Source organism: Oncorhynchus mykiss, chromosome 28 (genome assembly GCF_057628025.1).
Source record: "Oncorhynchus mykiss isolate SJ-2025 chromosome 28, ASM5762802v1, whole genome shotgun sequence".
In the NCBI taxonomy this organism is placed as follows: domain Eukaryota; kingdom Metazoa; phylum Chordata; class Actinopteri; order Salmoniformes; family Salmonidae; genus Oncorhynchus; species Oncorhynchus mykiss.
The window spans coordinates 2,129,362-2,148,462 of record NC_143049.1 but is presented as its reverse complement, the minus strand read 5'-3'; the positions used below and the strand labels follow the sequence as shown (position 1 = coordinate 2,148,462).

The following is a 19,101-nucleotide window of genomic DNA, read 5'->3' as shown; positions in this document are numbered from 1 at the left end:
TAATAATCAGTTGGGATTTTCTTCCATAAGGGGTTTATCAGAGGGCTGAGGCCTTTTATTACTAGTAGAGTCAGACAGATGGGCGGACGGGGGGCGGGTGGACGGGCAGACAGAGGACGACAGGGATTGAATCAGTTGGAAAATAAATGCTCTGGGAATGAATCACTGTCGAATCACTGGGCATTCAGCTCCCAAAACTGACAGACATGACGTTTACCACAGACATTTGCATTACATTTTACATTAAGATATGAAGATACCAGACAGCCCCAGACAATGCCATTTCCAACTATGTTGAAAGTTATGAACATTAGGTGTTAAACTGATGTGTCAGGATTATTAAATTGGCCAATCAACATAATCAGAACCATAGAGCTGTAGAGAATATGCAATCCATACTGATTAGTACAGAAATATATGGCAACAAACAACAGCTATATTGTAGCCTGGAGTTGGCTTGTTTACCCATGCGGATACCTGTAACAAAATAACTATAAAGGGAACCACTGATCAATTCAGAACGTATTTTGTTGTTTGAAGCCTGTTCCATATGTTTATGGGGATCTCTGGTAGAGGCTGGTGGGTGGATGTATTTGGGCGGATGATGGGCTTCAGGTGGGTGGGAGGATGGGCGGATGAGTAGGTTGGTGGGTGGGAATTGTACATAGTTCCCCAGACATCTAACTTCAACCCTACCCACAAGAAAAAATACTAGAGTTTACTATAACTATAGTACTTACTATAGAATTATATAGTATACTATAGAATACTACACTCCACACTGTAGTATCCCTCAATCATGTGTAGAACTGTGACGATTGTACTATACTGTATGTCCTCAATCATACAATCTAAAGTATTTCAGGATTATAATAACCAGACACTGTTTACAAAACGCACATGAATTGATTTTATATTATGTGGGGTTAGCACATTTATTGAGATGTGTGCTGGTATAAATCTCTATGTATGACTGTGATCTTAATATGTCATGATTGTAATTTGTGCATTGTAATGTTAATTGAATATCCTGATGTGAAACTGATTCTCATTGGCTGTTGCATGATGGGGAGTCCTATTTAAACCCTGTAATTCTTTGTTTTTTATAGGGAGACAGACAGGGAACAGGTTGGCATGCTGCCAGGTTTTTCAGGCATGATTGAAGAATGGGTTTTCTTTAGAATGAGCTCATATTTGATTCAGTTTATGTTCTTTGTTGCTCTTTGACCGGTTTGTTATTTTTGTAAATATTGTAAGTATTAGCCACCTGTTTATTCCTCACCGCTACTAAAACAACTGCTGCTGAACCATTCCATTTATTGATTTATCACATTATTCTGGTGAGCAAAGGTTTATCCAGTATTCTAGGGCAACAAGTAACGACAAAAGACAATTATAGACAAGTTGACTAACAAATAGCCTACCAAAATGTCTGAATTTATAAGCAGAAACATGGGCCTATCTAAAAAGGTCTGTACTAGTCATGTATGCAAAAACACTAGAGTAAATACTAAAGTATAGTTTCAACTTTCAACTTGTATTTGCACAGGATACAACAGGTTTGAAAAGTACAATGAAATGCTTATTTGTGAGCTCTTTCCTAAAAATTCACTATTCAAGGAAATAATATAAGGGAAATTATGTAAAGTAATAATAAAAAGTATGAAATACACACAAGAACACAAGAAATACAGATAGGAAAAAAGTCACAATAATGCAAGTTATATACAGGCTCAGTGCCATAATTACAGTGTGCAAGGGTACTGGAGTAGTTGAGGTAGATATGTACAGGACATGTAAACAGGATAAATAATGATAATAATAATAGTCAATAATAATCAATATAGCAGCGAGGTGAGAGGGTGGGTGCATGGTGGTAAATGTGTGTGGGTGTAAGTGTGTGACGTCAGTAAGTGAGTGTGTGTGTGCATGTGTATATATGTGTATGCGTGTGTGTGCAGGGTGTCAGTCTAGGTGTGTGAATGTGTGGGTAGAGACCAGTGAGTGAGCATAGAGTCTGTACAGACAGTCACTTCAGATAGTCCATGAGAGTAGGGTAGGCAGCCGTTGTTGAACTGTTCACCACTCTTCCCAGCAAACCAGGGAAATTTGGTCCTGAGTGGCTCAGTTAGTAGAGCATGGTGCTTACAACACCAGGGTTGTGGGTTCAATTCCCATTGGAGAACAGTACAAAAATGTATGTTCTCACTACTCAATGTAAGTCTCTCTGGATAAGGGTGTCTGCTAAAATGTAAACATTAGCTAAGCTTCCCATTTAGTTCTCGTTATCTAACATTACAAGATGTTTTTTTTTTAAAGATCTTTGTAATGTTCTCATAACATTCACTAAAATGTTGTGCTCAGCATCTGTAACAACCACCACAAAACATTCCCCAAACGTTCTCATTAGGTTCCAGGCAATGTAATAACACAAACAGACAAAATGTGTTCTGGGAATCAGGCAAATGTTCTATACAAATCACCAGGACAACCGGACTGTTTTTTTGTTATGAGAACAACCTAACAAATGTTCTGGGAACTTTCACAGAACCAATTTTGGTTTGCTGGGTTATTGCTTGGGGAAAGAAGCTGTCTCGGAGCCTGTTGTTTCGAGACCCGATTCTCCGGTACCGCCAACTGGACGGAAGCAGAGAGAACAGTCCATGGCTGGGGTGACTGGTGTTGTTTGCGATTTTTTGGGGCTTTCCTCAGACACCGCCTGGTATGAGTGTCTTGAATATCTGGGAGCTTGCCCTGTGGTTGAAGGCGTTGCAGGTGCAATACCAGCTGGTGATGCAACCAGTCAAGATGCTGTCGATGGTGCATCTGTAAAGGTTCTTGAGGGGCCATGACAAATATTTTCAGCCTCTTGAGAGAGAAGAGGAGCTGTGACGCCTTCTTCACAACTGTGCTGGTGTAAGAGGACCATGTTAAGTCCTTAGTGATGTGGACACCAAGGAACAGAGCCCATATCCAGGCACATTACGTTAATTACAACTTTTCTACAGTCATGTCCGCAAAAACACTACAGTGAATACTACTGTAAAGTCTGCAAAAACACTACAATGAAGAGTATAGTATGTAAATATAGTAATACTACAGTCTTTATACAATAATATAGAGTATCAGATAAGTTGTAATTAACTTAATTAACCATCATGTGCCTCTGGCAGGAAACCTAGTGTGAACTAAAGTTATCTCCTGCTGTGCGTGTGACTGGGGGACTAGAACACTGACTGGCCTGGCCCTTCTGCTTAGAGGTGAGGAGGGAGGGAGGGAGGGAGGGAGGGGGGGGGATCAACTTCTCATCCAGTCTTTGCCATAGCAAGGATTGTAAGTAGCTTATTCCTCCGCAAAGCGTCCTGCATGTGATCAGTCCGTTTTCATAATTTGTTATTTCATTTTTTGCCGGTCAACATCGCTGCAGCCTCATGTAGCCAGGGAACAGAAGATCTGGTTCCAAAATAGAGTCGGAGAGAATATGTCCTGCTCACCATTAGCAAGAACTTATCAAACCCCATAAAACGGCATCGTTTTAAAAACATTTTAAAAAACATAAATATTATTCCCTGCTTTTTCTCTGTGAGGAGAAATCAGGTGAAAACGCTTTTGACGTAGAAATGATATAATAATCACTTATAGAACTGCACTGACATTCTGTTGCATGAAAGCCTTGCATAATCACCAACATTGCAACAAGGAGGAAAGGCAACTCACAGGACTTAGTTAGGCCAGGGGTTTTCAAACCTCTCCTCTGGGACCCCCAGCGGTTCCGTGTATTTGACCTATTCCTAAACTAACATACCTGATTCAACTTGTCAACTAATCATTAATCCATTGAATGGGTGAATCAGGAGAGATAGTTGAGGGCTACAACAACATTGTGAAACGTCGATTGCAACACACAGGTAGAAGGTACAGTGCCTTGCGAAAGTATTCGGCCCCCTTGAACTTTGCGACCTTTTGCCACATTTCAGGCTTCAAACATAAAGATATAAAACTGTATTTTTTTGTGAAGAATCAACAACAAGTGACACAATCATGAAGTGGAACGACATTTATTGGATATTTCAAACTTTTTTAACAAATCAAAAACTGAAAAATTGGGCGTGCAAAATTATTCAGCCCCTTTACTTTCAGTGCAGCAAACTCTCTCCACAAGTTCAGTGAGGATCTCTGAATGATCCAATGTTGACCTAAATGACTAATGATGATAAATACAATCCACCTGTGTGTAATCAAGTCTCCGTATAAATGCACCTGCACTGTGATAGTCTCAGAGGTCCGTTAAAAGCGCAGAGAGTATCATGAAGAACAAGGAACACACCAGGCAGGTCCGAGATACTGTTGTGAAGAAGTTTAAAGCCGGATTTGGATACAAAAAGATTTCCCAAGCTTTAAACATCCCAAGGAGCACTAAGCAAGCGATAATATTGAAATGGAAGGAGTATCAGACTACTGCAAATCTACCAAGACCTGGCCGTCCCTCTAAACTTTCAGCTCATACAAGGAGAAGACTGATCAGAGATGCAGCCAAGAGGCCCATGATCACTCTGGATGAACTGCAGAGATCTACAGCTGAGGTGGGAGACTCTGTCCATAGGACAACAATCAGTCGTATATTGCACAAATCTGGCCTTTATGGAAGAGTGGCAAGAAGAAAGACATTTCTTAAAGATATCCATAAAAAGTGTTGTTTAAAGTTTGCCACAGGCCACCTGGGATACACACCAAACATGTGGAAGAAGGTGCTCTGGTCAGATGAAACCAAAATTGAACTTTTTGGCAACAATGCAAAACGTTATGTTTGGCGTAAAAGCAACACAGCTCATCACACTGAACACACCATCCCCACTGTCAAACATGGTGGTGGCAGCATCATGGTTTGGGCCTGCTTTTCTTCAGCAGGGACAGGGAAGATGGTTAAAATTGATGGGAAGATGGATGGAGCCAAATACAGGACCATTCTGGAAGAAAACCTGATGGAGTCTGCAAAAGACCTGAGACTGGGACGGAGATTTGTCTTCCAACAAGACAATGATCCAAAACATAAAGCAAAATCAACAATGGAATGGTTCAAAAATAAACATATCCAGGTGTTAGAATGGCCAAGTCAAAGTCCAGACCTGAATCCAATCGAGAATCTGTGGAAAGAACTGAAAACTGCTGTTCACAAATGCTCTCCATCCAACCTCACTGAGCTCGAGCTGTTTTGCAAAGAGGAATGGGAAAAAATGTCAGTCTCTCGATGTGCAATACTGATAGAGACATACCCCAAGTGACTTATAGCTGTAATCGCAGCAAATGGTGGCGCTACAAAGTATTAACTTAAGGGGGCTGAATAATTTTGCACGCCCAATTTTTCAGTTTTTGAGTTGTTAAAAAAGTTTGAAATATCCAATAAATGTCGTTCCACTTCATGATTGTGTCCCAATTGTTGTTGATTCTTCACAAAAAAATACAGTTTTATATCTTTATGTTTGAAGCCTGAAATGTGGCAAAAGGTCGCAAAGTTCAAGGGGGCCGAATACTTTCGCAAGGCACTGTAAATGTGCTCCTGCAGGTTACCGCTGGATGTCTTAAAATCAAAAAATCAAATGTTATTTGTCGCATGCGATGAATACAACCTTCCCGTGAAATGTTTCCTCACAAACCATTAAACAACAATTCAGTTTTAAAATAAGAAAAATAAGAGTTGATAAAAATGTTTATTAAATAAACTATAGTAAAAAATGAATGGTGTTCTTGGGCACAGGGACTATGGTGGTCTGCTTGAAACATGTAGTTATTACAGACTCGGCCAGTGACAAGTTGAAAATGTCAGTGACGACACTTGCAAGTTGGTCAAATCAAATCAAATTTTATTTGTCACATACACATGGTTAGCAGATGTTAATGCGAGTGTAGCGAAATGCTTGTGCTTCTAGTTCCGATAATGCAGTAATAACAAGTAATCTAACTAACAATTCCAAAACTACTGTCTTGTACACAGTGTAAGGGGATAAAGAATATGTACATAAGGATATATGAATGAGTGATGGTACAGAGCAGCATAGGCAAGATACAGTAGATGGTATCGAGTACAGTATGTACAAATGAGATGAGTATGTAAACAAAGTGACATAGTTTAAAGTGGCTAGTGATACATGTATTACATAAGGATACAGTCGATGATATAGAGTACAGTATATACGTATGCATATGAGATGAATAATGTAGGGTAAGTAACATTATATAAGGTAGCATTGTTTAAAGTGGCTAGTGATATATTTACATAATTTCCCATCAATTCCCATTATTAAAGTGGCTGGAGTTGAGTCAGTGTCAGTGTGTTGGCAGCAGCCACTCAGTGTTAGTGGTGGCTGTTTAACAGTCTGACGGCCTTGAGATAGAAGCTGTTTTTCAGTCTCTCGGTCCCAGCTTTGATGCACCTGTACTGACCTCGCCTTCTGGATGATAGCGGGGTGAACAGGCATTGGCTCGGGTGGTTGATGTCCTTGATGATCTTTATGCCCTTCCTGTGACATCGGGTGGTGTAGGTGTCCTGGAGCACAATTAGGGCGGCGCAAAATTGGCCCAGCGTTGTTTGGGTTAGCGTTTGGCTGTGGTAGGCTGTCATTGTAATTAATTTGTTCTTAACTGACTTGCCTAGTTAAATAAAGGTTAAATAACATTGGCTACAACAAGCGTGATCACACAGTTGTCCGGAACAGCTGGTGCTCTCATGCATGCTTTAGTTTTGCTGCCTTGAAGCGCGCATAGAACTCATTTAGCTTGTCTGGTAGGCTTGTGTCACTGTGCAAACTTGCACCTTTGTAGTCCGTAATAGTTTGCAAGCCTTCAATTTTAGTCCTGTATTTACACTTTGCCTGTTTGATGGTTCGTCTGAGGGAATTGCAGGATTTCTTATTAGCGTACGGATTAGAGTCCCGCTCCTTGAAAGCAGCAGCTCTAGCCTTTAGCTCAGTGCGGATGTTACCTGTTATCCATGGCTTCTGTTTGAGGTATGTAAAAGTATTTGGTTTTAAATATACTTAAGTATCGAAAGTAAATGTAATTGCTAAAATATACTTAAGTATTATATACTTAATATCCTTAAGTATTGAAATTCAAATTATTTATATTGAGCAAACCAGACTGCACCATTTTCTTGTTTTTTTTAACAGATAGCCAGAGGCACACTCCAACAGTCAGACATAAATTAAGCATTTGTGTTGAGTGAGTCTGCCAGATCAAGGCAATAGGATAACCAGGGATGTTGTCTTGATACAGTAAGTGCATGAATTTGACTATTTTCCTGTCCTGCTAGCCATTCAAAATGTAATGACTACTTTTGGTTGTTAGGAAAAATGTATGGAGTAAAAAGTATATTATTTTCTTTAGGAATGTAGTGAAGTAAAAGTAAAAGTTGTCAAAAATATAAATAGTAAAGTAAAGAACAGGTACCCCAAAAAACTACTTAAAAGTACTTACTTTAGTACTTTAGAGTATTTTTACTTCAGTACTTTACACCACTGACTTCCTTAATATTAGATTTTTCGCACCAACTGTTATTGTCAAATAGACACAGACCACCAACCCTTGTCTTACTCCAGCTGTTCTGTCTTGCTGATGCATGGAAAAAACAGCCAACTGTATATTAAACCATGAAGCTGATTAATAAAAAAAAAAGTATTTGAAGATAAGAATATAGAAGCAGTAGGCCTATATTTCATTCAAACGTTTCACCTTATCTATCGGGTTCTACTAAGATTGCATATGGATCATTTAGCTATTTGATTTTGAATTTTAGGTCACCTTTATGTATACATTTTTTTTATACAAAATAATTTGATAAAATATTGAATTTGGCCTTTAGTGGTAAAGTCCAAATTCAATATTTTATCAAATTATTTTGTATAAAAAAAAATGTATACATATAGCCCATAAAAATTAATGGCAAAAAAAGACAGTCAAAAATAAATCATAAGGAATAAGGTTTTGAATTGTCTGTCTTATATCTAGGAGATAAAAGAAAGCTCCGGAAATATATACAGTGTATTCGGAAAGTTTTCATACCTCTTGACTTTTTCCACATTTTGTTATGTTACAGCCTTATGCAAAAATTGATTGAGCTTTTGCCCTCATCAATCTACACACATTACCCCATAATGACGAAGCAAAATCATTTTTTAAAAACATTTTTTGACATTTAAAATAAAATGGAATTGTGACATTTACATAAGTATTCACACCCTTTACAACTACTTTGTTGAAGCACCTTTGGCAGTGATTACAGCCTTGAATCTTCTTGGGTATGACGCTACAAGCTTGGCACACCTGTATTTGGGGAGTTTCTCCCATTCTTCTATGCAGATCCTTTCAAGCTCTGTCAGGTTGGATAGGGAGCGTCACTGTACAGCTATTTTCAGGTCTCTCCAGAGATGTTTGGTTCATAACCTTTTAGAAGGTTCTCCCATCTCCACAGAGGAACTCTGGAGCTCTGTCAGTGTGACCATCGGGTTCTTGGTCACCTCCCTGACCAAGGCCCTTCTCCCCGATTGCTCAATTTGGCCGGGCGGCCAGCTCTAGGAAGAGTCTTGGTGGTTCCAAACTTCTTCCATGTAAGAACGATGGAGGCCACTGTGTTCTTGGGGACCTTCAATGCTGCAGAAATGTTTTGCAACGCTTCTCCAGATCTGTGCCTTGACCCAATCCTGTCTCGGAGCGATATGGACAATTCCTTCGACCTCATGGCTTGCTTTTTGCTCTGACATATACTGTCAACTGTGGGACCTTATATATACAGGTGTGTGCCTTTCCAAATCATGTCCAATCAATTGAATTTGCTACATGATGATCAACGGAAACAGGATGCACCGGAGTTCAATTTCAAGTCTCAGAGCAAAGGGTCTGAATACTTCTGTAAATAAGGTCTTTTTTTCGTGAGGATTTTTTTTATTTAATCCATTTTCGAAGAAGGCAGTCAAAACAGGCAGACGAAAAATCCGAAAAGTATCAGTAAAGTTCGTAGAAACATGTCAATCTGTAATGGTTTTCCTCCTCTTCGTCTGAAGAGAAGGATCAGAAGGATCAGAGGACCAATATGCGGCGTGGTAAGTGTCCATGGTATTTATTTAAACATATAAACTGAACACTCCATACAAAAACAATAAACGTAACGTGAATAACCGAAACCGAAAACAGTACCGTGTGGTGTAAAACACAGACACGGAAACAATCACCCACAAAAACACAGTGAAACCCAGGCTACCTAAGTATGATTCTCAATCAGAGACAACTAACAACACCTGCCTCTGATTGAGAACCATACTAGGCCGAACACAGAAAAACAACCTAGACACACAAAACATAGAATGCCCACCCAGCTCACGTCCTGACCAACACTAAAACAAGGAAAACACAAAAGAACTATGGTCAGAACATAACACAAACAATGTTTCTAATCAATCTTCAGGTTGTTTTTAGTCATAATAATCAATAATATTTCAACTGGACAAAAGCTTTGTCAATATAAAAGGAAAACAAGGAGGGCGCACTCTCGGTCGTGCACATGAAAAACCTCTGGGACACTGCAGTGTCCACTCATTTAGAGTGGACTTACTCCCTCATTTTTCAGAATACAAGCCTGAAACAATTTCTAAAGACCGATGACATCTAGTGCAAGCCATAGGACTCAAATTGCACTTCCTAAGACAATGGAATCTGTAGTCAATGGAAAACTTCAAACATTTAAAAAATCCCACTTCCTGGATGGATTTTTCTCAGGTTTTCGCCTGCCATATCAGTTCTGTTATACTCACAGATATTATTTTAACAGTTTTCTTCAGAGTGTTTTCTATCCAAATCTACCAATTATATGGATATCCTAGCTTCTGGGCCTGAGTAACAGGTAGTTTACTTTGGGCACACTTTTCATCCGGAGATGAAAATAACACTCACAGTTCTGCAAACAACAGCAGATCTGCATAACCTGAAAATGTAATCTTGTAAATAAACAACAGCAAATTGTAAGACATACTGCAGCTAGTTTCCAAGTCAGAAGGACAGGGCATGGAAGTAGATGTTGTTGTTTTTTGTCAGCGAATATCAGTACAAGCACAAATATTTTCCAAGTACTGTGTATGTGTGTGTTGGGAGGAGGGTGGGGGTTGTGTGAACTACCCAGCATGCCCTCTGTTGTGTTCCTACCTGGAGACGACGAGGGGCAGAATGAGCATCTTCAACATCCTCATCAGGAGCTCTCCAGGAAACTGGAAGTACTTCACCTCCTACATAAACACAGAGAGGACAAACAGAGCAGAGCAGGTTGTTAGTTAGGGTCGATAGGTAGATAGACCTACTGTAAATATTGGGTAGGCTTACTGTAGATAGGCATTTTGAATTTACCACACTGTAAAAATCCAACTTAACCAATTCCTAATCAACGTTATAATTTGAAGTAATGTGTTCAAGTTTGTTTACTCAACAAACTCTTCTCGATGTAAACTGAATTTAAAAAGGCTTGTTGAGTAAAATTTAAAATCCATGTTGCCTTTGGAAGGCAACACTGTCAAAAAGCCAACTCAACCAATCGTTTAATCAGCGTTATTACACGAGTTGAGCAGACTTCAAAAGGACAAGAATTTGAGCTAATGTGTTAGTGTGTTTACTCAACAAACTCTGCTCAAATTCAACTGAATTTGAACAAGCTTGTTTGATCAAAACAACTCAAAACCATGCTCATCATTATCATATTTCCCAGCATGCTCTCTTACAGGTAGATTTTTCAGAATTGTTTATTTCAATACCTGTGTTTTTGCATGTACTTTGTTTGGTTGGTTAATATTATGCTACACAAACATAAATAATATACGCTTTTTTAAACTAATCAAATCAGTTTGTAGTTGGACTTATTGCACCTGTTACTGAGATGGCTGTTCCAGTTTATATGATTTAGGTAGTCTCAATAATACATTTTCCCAACCCTGGCAGTCATTCTGAATGCAAGTATGGGGTAATTAAAATTTTCAATTGTTGGATTCCATTATAAATTACACATCACTTTGCAAACCAGCATAACGTAACTTGCAGGCTTGATGTGGCCTGCAAGAGTTTCAGACCAACTTAAAAGCTTAATGCCAAGAATAAATGCAGTAATGTACACAAAAGGTAAAAACACACTTAATGGGACCACCATCAGACCAACTCCTTGAATGGCCTACTCCTTAAAGTTTGCATTTGTGTAAAAAAAAAAAACACTACGTTGCTCAAAACATATGTTTTTACCCTTAAGTGTGTGTACATTACTGTATTTATATTTCAGATATTGTTTTTCAACAGGAAAAGTTTCGTTTTTTTTTTAATTGCTGGAGGGCTTATTGAAGCATTTTAGAGTGGTGTTTCAAATGAGCACATTGTGGTTCTAAATTTACTCACCAACATAAAATGATCCCCTTTAAAATTCAGTGGCAAGTTACAAACAGCATGTGATATGAATGGGAATATTCAATCCAGATAAATAATGAAACAGGCATCTGTTAGTAAATACCTGAGAGGTTGATGTTCTATCATCTGTTCTACTGTATTTACCAAGATGGGAGGTGTTTACCCTTCCTTAGGATGTGGATGCGAGGAGGATAGAGAGAGGGATGGTTGGGGGGATGGAGAGTAGTGGGAGAAACAAAGATATTGGGAACAGAGAGGTGTGGAGAGATAGAGAGAAGGTTTTGAGAGAGAGAGAGAGAGAGAGAGAGAGAGAGAGAGAGAGAGAGATGAATTCAAACACAATACATCTGAGAGATGATAACAGCTTGACAAAGAGCTTTAGCTGTTGTTTAATATTAGAAAGGAAGAGGGGGCGGAAAGACAGGAGGAGAGGGAGATTAGATCAGGATCACTGCAGTCAAATGGCGGGCTGGTTAGTAGTGAGTGTATGTGTGTCATGGGTGAGAGAGACACACACACAGCTGGTATCAGGCCCTGGCATCTGCCGAACACAAGGCTGACATGTGGCACATGCACACACTGCCCCAATTATAACCACCTAATCCCAATAAATGAAACACCCAGTGACATTTTGGGAGGTTGATCATATCATAACCAATAAAGTATCGATATACAACACCTGATGGTTCATCTTGTATTTAATATCATGCAATACATCTGTTGCATGATAGCAGGACAGCAAAATGGGAGGGAAAAGGGACCGGGGTTAGGGTTCAGAGGGTTTTAAAATAATTGTGTGGAGATCTAGATTTGGGAAGATTAGTTTGAGTCAGTTGCTCTGAAGCCTTGTTTACACTGCAGGCGTTAATGCTCAAATCAGTTTTGTTTTTCAAATGCGTTTTGGAAACTGACTGTCCAAACAACAAGTTACAAGTGACCAATCCAGATTTATGTGTGCTCAGACAGCAGTCATTTGCTGACACGGCTACGCTAGTTGACATAGTATGGGTGTGTTCAAAACAAGTCCTTTTTTGGCTGGCCACAGCAGTCAACTAGCTATCTGTTTAGCATTTAAGCACATTCACAAATTTGTTTGTAAACAATTAGCAAGCTAGTTAGCTACCACATGTTCTTGTCAAACTGTCAACAGAGTAGCTAGCAAGCAACAAGATATGTCAAATAACAGTCTCCCATTTGAGGGCAAATAAATCAGATTTGACCATTCAGGCACGAGGGTGGCAGGTATCCTAGTCGTTAAGAGTGTAGGGCCAGTAACTGAAAGGTTGCTAGTTTGAATCCCCGAGCCGACTAAGTGAAAATCTGTCAATGTGCCCTTGAGAAAGTCACTTAAAACTTATTATGGGCCAGACGGTAGCGTCCCACCTGGCCAACATCCTGTGAAATTGCAGAGTGTGGAATTCAAACGACAGTATATAAATATTTCACTTTCATAAAATCACAAGTGTAATACATCAAAATAAAGCTTAACTTCTTGTTAATCCAGCCACCGTGTCAGATTTCAAAAAGGCTTTACGGCGAAAGCAAACCATGCGATTATCTGCGGACAGCGCCCCGCATACAAACACATGAAAAACATATTTCAACCAGGCAGGTGCAACACGAAAGTCAGAAATAGCGATATAAAAAGTGCCTTACCTTTCATGATCTTCTTCTGTTGGCACTCCAAGGTCCCAGTTACATTACAACTGGTCCTTTTGTTCGATAATGTCCTTCTTTAGATCCATAATAACTCAGTTTAGCTGGCGAGCTTCAGTCAATAATCCACCCACTTTCCCTCCATCAAAATGCATACAAAATGAATCCCAAACGATACTAATAAACTTTTCCAAACAAGTTAAACAACATTTATAATCAAACCTTAGGTACCCTAATACGTAAATAAACGATACAATTTAAGACAGAGAATCGCTATTGTCTTTACCAGAGAAAAATACCAAAGAATGCGCTCTCTTCCACGCGCTTGGAAACACTACAGCCAAAATGGGAGCCATCTAGAAAAACTATCATTTCTGGCAAATTTTTTCAAAAACCAGCCTGAAACTCTTTCTAAAGACTGTTGACATCTAGTGGACGCCCTAGGAACTGCAATCTGGGAGGACTTGGCCTTATCATAAAAGTGATAGCCATTGAAAATAGGGGTAGGCCGATTTTAATTTGGGGGGGATGGTTTGTCCTCAGTGTTTCGCCTGCCATATCAGTTCTGTTATACTCACATACATAATTTTTACGGTTTTAGAAACCTCCATGTGTTTTCTATCCAAATATACTAATATATGCATATTCTATCTTCTGAGCCTGAGTAACAGGCAGTTTACTTTGGGCACGCTTTTCATCCGGACATCAAAATACTGCCCCCTACCCAAGAGAGGTTAATCCTAACTGCTCCTGTAAATCGCTCTGGATATGAGTGTCTGCTAAATGACATAAATGGGAAGTTGTATGGCCAGGAATCAGATTAGTATCTGCTTTCAAACAACATATGAAGATGGTTTGAAATATCCGATTCAATGTGATTTTGGGCTGTTCAGACTACAGGAAAAAGAACCGACTCAAATATGCATAAAAATGTGATTTTAGTGACTTCAAACTACCAGAGTGAACAAGGCTTAAAAGCTTAAAAGCAGTGACGTCACAGTCTCTCAAATGAAGCAAATTATTAATCTGGTTAATTATATTAGACAATCCTTTTTGCTTTAGGCTAGTTTTAGGTGGTGGGAAAAAAAGGTATATAAACCATTCCCATCTCTCAGTGTGAGAAGCAAACAGGAGAAATACAACGCAAACAAACATTAAATTGTTCCTCCCTCTACCTCAACTATGTGTATACTTTGTATGGTTTGTTTTTTTTGCGTTAGTGCAGAACAAACCATTGTCGGTTTGAGAAATAACCTTCAAGATAGTGGAGGGGGAGAGTAGAGTCCCATTCCCTATGACGACATGGATACACCCCCAGGACCTCCTCCACCTCCAGTACTCTATTTTCTCCTACCCACTCTACCTCACAGCAGAAAGAGGGGATAGGAACTAACTCATAACAAATAATAGTATAATTTTGGTTACCCCTCAAACATTTCCTTTGCTTCCCCTCCATAGTACAACATTAGTCTAATCCATGTAAAATAGCTACTGGATTCACTGTGACTCTATAGCTGTGTTTAGACAAGTAGCCCAATTCTAAAAATAAAAAAAACACAAATTGTTTTTTTCACCAATCAGATAAGCTCTGAAAAATATCTGATGTGATTAGTCAAAAGACCAATTGGTAAAAGAAAGATCAGAATTGGGCTGCCTGTCTAAACGCAGCCTTGTGTCTGTGTTTGAAGAGGCCTTGGAAGGGTTTTGGTTTTTCTGTTGAAGTTGTTCCTGAATAGCTACTCTTCTGTCTAAGAATTTTGACCAAGACGTGCCTGTTCAAGGGTGCTGTATTTCTGCTCGACCTGGTGGAGCTCTATCTGCATTACTACAAGTGTCTTCAAAGTATCCAGCATTTATTTTGTTTATATGACTGACCAAGTGGGAAGTTGCTTCCCACTGTGTTCTCCTAGGCTGCGTTTATACGGGCAGCCTAATTCGGATCTTTGGCACTAAATGATCTTTTTGACCAATCAGATCAGATCTTTTACCAATCATTTGGCAAACGATCAGAATTTTGCTGCATGTGTAAACTCTGTGAGTAGCAATTGTGTTCAAGAGAACACAGTGAGTAGCAACTAGCCAGAAGGTAGGAAGGGAGCACAAAGCGCAGTAAAAACAACCAACAACATCCCACTTGGTCAGTCATGTAAATTAAGGAAGTGCTGGATATTTTGGAAGGCCATCTCGAGAAAACATGTGGTAATGCAGATAGAGCTCCAACACGAGTAGAAATACAGCACCTTTGAACAGGCACGTTTTTGATAAATATTGAGACAGAAGAGTAGCTATTGAGGAACTACTTCAACAGAAAACCAAAACCCTCCCAAGGCACCATTAGATGCCTCTTGAATTCCCCTTTGTTGATTTTTCCATTATATTCTCCTAAATTTCCTTTCCCACTTATATGACAGCACCAGAGATTACTTTTTCTTGGGGGGGGGGGTCTTTTTGGGACTAATGTTTAGAACATATGGAATGTTCAAAGAAAACCAACTAGGATGTTTTATGTCAATAATGAGTAGCTCTTATCACCATCACCACTACTGTAAACCGAAGCCATTTCCTTCTCCTTGTTCTCTTATGCACCAGTCTAATGGACCTTTAAACGGTTGCAATTTTGTGGAATTATCAGAGCTTCAGACTCTTATCAAATATACTACTTTGACAAAATCCACTGGGTCTCGTGGGCTACCTACAGACGGTATCTGCTGGAAGAGATATCCATGTTTTGTAACTTCATGTTATTTTGTCCCCAGGAAACCCTTCTTTTCCAATTTGAGATATTATTTTCTGCAAAGTTTGTCATCTCCATAGATGTATACATTTGTTTTTTCTTCGTGAATTATACACTGAGTATATCAAACATTAGGAACACCTTCCTAATATTGAGTTGACCCCAACTTTTGCCCCCAGAACAGCCTCAATTCGCCGGTGCATGGAGTCTACAAGGTGTCGAAAGTGTTCCACAGGGATGCTGACCCATGCTGACTCCAATGCTTCTCACAGTTGTGTCAAATTGGCTGGATGTCCTTTGGGTGGTGGAACATTCTTGATACACACAGGAAGCTGTTGAGCATTAAAAACCCAGCAGCGTTGCAGTTCTTGAAACAAACCGGTGCACCTGGCTCCTGTTCAAAGGCACTTAAATCTTTTGTCACATACATCAATTGCCTCAAGGCTTAGAAATCCTTCTTAACCTGTCTCCTCTCCTTCATCTACACTGACTGAAGTAGATTTAACAAGTGACATCAATAAGGGATCATAGCTTTCACCTGGATTCACCTTGTCAGTCTGTCATATTTTGTGCACTCGGTGTACATTCTCAATAATGTATAATGTCACATAACCAATTATTCATACAGTCCTGTTTTATTACGTCAATCATTGAAATTACATGATGCCAGTACACCGGTACACAATGTAATAAGACAGTAGCTAAGAACAAACAGTCAATGTTCATTTTCATAACCCACAGGGCTGGTGGATTGTCACTCCCCCCATGTGTAAAATTAGCACAGCCGATTGTGTACATTGTGTGGCGTAATTACCTTTGTATATTTAATTTGAACAGAATGCCCTGAAATGAATGAGTCCAATTTCAATGTATTCTGTTATTTATCTAATAAACAGCGAATGCCATTCTTGAAGCTGGTCTAGCGGGTAACTCTGCATCTCCCCCCTCTCTGTATCCCCTGTCTTGTTCAAATACACTTCCATCCTGGATAAGCTGCACTACCTGAGCCACTTGGGTGGGTTGTAGACTCCGTCTCATGCCACCACTAGAGTGAAAGCACCGCCAGCATTCAAAAGTGACCAAAACATCAGCCAGGAAGCATAGGAACTGAGAAGTGGTCTGTGGTCACCACCTGCAGAACCACTCCTTTATTGGGGGTGTCTTGCTAATTGCCTATAATTTCCACCTGTTGTCTATTCCATTCGCACAACAACATGTGAAATGTATTGTCAATCAGTGTTGCTTCCTAAGTGGACAGTTTGATTTCACAGAAGTGTGATTGACTTGGAGTTACATTGTATTGTTTAAGTGTTCCCTTTATTTTTTTGAGCAGTGTATATCTCTGTCCAAATAAAGTGAATATACCTTTTCAACAAATATTGAAAGAAAAACAAACAGGGAATGACAGCAGTGTGCTGCTCTATCGCGCATCGAAGTGATTCACAGCTAAGCCTCCACAGCCACAGCAACAGCCACTAACAATCCTTCATCTCATGAATATGGAGCGCGACTGATGAGAAGATGTTTGTTTTGGAAACAAACACAGACAGGACAAATCAATAAGGACAGGATCGGATAGCATTACCCAACAGCATGAATCACAGGATGAGTTGTGTTTGGAAGTGTTTGAACTTTAAAATCATTTTTAAACTGAGTATACCAGCTATTTTGTAAACAGAAAATGTACCTCTTTCCATAAGTCAGTCTGATCAGTGTCATCCTAGAGACAGAACAGTGATCTAGCCTCAGGTCTAGCCACTACGACATTAAAGAGCAGAGAGGCTTTGTTGGATCGTCTGTATTCAGCAACAGCTTATAGAGCGATCTCCCTCTTTCTCAATCCCCTCAGCTCTCTGCACCCACACACCTACAACATAAGTGTGTGTGGTAATTCACAATTCAATCACAGTGTTATTAAGGTTGGTATTGTCACTTGGTAGGACAAGATGGGGGGTTTTTTTCACATGGTAGGACAACAGCTGTGTTTGACGAAAGGTTGGTGTTAAGAAAGAGGGGAATGTTTGGGAGGACACCGTTCTTATGTAAGGTGTTTTTCAAGGATAGGAGGACAGGGGGACCAGTGGACAGGGAGAACAGGGTGCAGCAGAGTAGTGGGTCAAGGACTTTAGAGGCACCACATTTGTAAGGAGCAGGGATTTTAATTGTTTTATTTAACTGGGCAAGTCAGTTAAGAACTCGTTCTTATTTACAACAACAGCCTAGGAACAGTGGGTTAACCGCCTTGTTCAGGAGGTGAACGACAGATTTCTACCTAGTCAGCTCGGGGAATTGATCTAGCAACCTTGCGGTTACTGTCCCAATGCTCTAACCACTAAGCTACCTGCCGTGGGTGGGGGGTTGGGGGCTAAGGGAACAGGAGACCCAGGGTGTTTCAGGTCAACAAGGGAGGGTGTTGGTTGGTTGAAGGAACAGGACACCCTGCAGGTGTTAGTTTTGACACTGACCTGGTCGGAGAGCTGCTTGCCCCGCAGGTGGAACCCCATCATACAGCCAATGACCACAGCCAACACAGACAGGATGAGGAGCCCGTTCTGCGCACACACATTCTTCACCCGACCCCGCACCTCCGCAAAGTTCACCGCCATCCTGACTCTCCCGGAAAGTCCTCCACAGTCCCGGACACGGACACTCACTCCACTGGTCCCAGAGTCCCTGGTCGGTCACTCAGTCAACCATATAGAGCCAGTAGAGAGGTAACAGACTGGACGGCAGGAGAGGGTTGGGTGAAAGACGGAAACAAAGAGACGGGCAGAGAAGGGAGGGACTGAAAAGTGATTCAAGAGAGAAAAATAACTAAGAAGAGGAAGATAGAGATAGAAAGAGGAGTGAGTGGAATAGATATAGGTTTGCAGAAAAAGTAGTAGGGAGAAAGGCAGTTGGATAAAGCACTTTAGGGGGTTTTCTGCGACTCCATGAGCTGCTCTCTCTGTCATTCCACACAGGACTAAGAACATCACACTTTCCAGGCATACACACGTTCTCTCTGTCTCTCTCTCTCTCTCTCTCTCTCTCTCTCTCTCTCCACACCCTCCCTTCTCCCTCTTTACGTCCCTCTCTCTACGGCCAGTAGGGGGCTCTTGTCTGCGACAGCTGGCAATATTGTCCTGAGGGTTAATACACTAGATCCTATTAGGAGCGGGCCGGGCCACGCTACACTGCACTGTGCTGCATTACTGGGATCTGGCAGGATTAAAGACCTACCAACAATTAGACAGAGGATTGTTCCAGCCAGGCAACCGCAAAAAAGATTCCCTATGTAGTGC

General features: G+C 40.3%; 1 protein-coding gene across 1 annotated transcript in view; it reads right to left on the bottom strand.

Moving 5' to 3' along the window:
• Positions 1 to 18,802, bottom strand: part of LOC110509189 (excitatory amino acid transporter 5) — a 74,496-nt gene extending 55,694 nt beyond the window's left edge. Inside the window, exons 1-2 of the mRNA XM_036966849.2 lie at positions 18,283 to 18,802; positions 10,192 to 10,271 (exon numbers count right to left, since the gene is read on the bottom strand). Of these exons, the coding sequence (XP_036822744.1) occupies positions 10,192 to 10,271; positions 18,283 to 18,423 (221 nt within the window). The 5' untranslated portion in view covers positions 18,424 to 18,802. The remainder of the gene's footprint in view (positions 1 to 10,191; positions 10,272 to 18,282) is intronic.
• Positions 18,803 to 19,101: the final 299 nt, after the last annotated feature.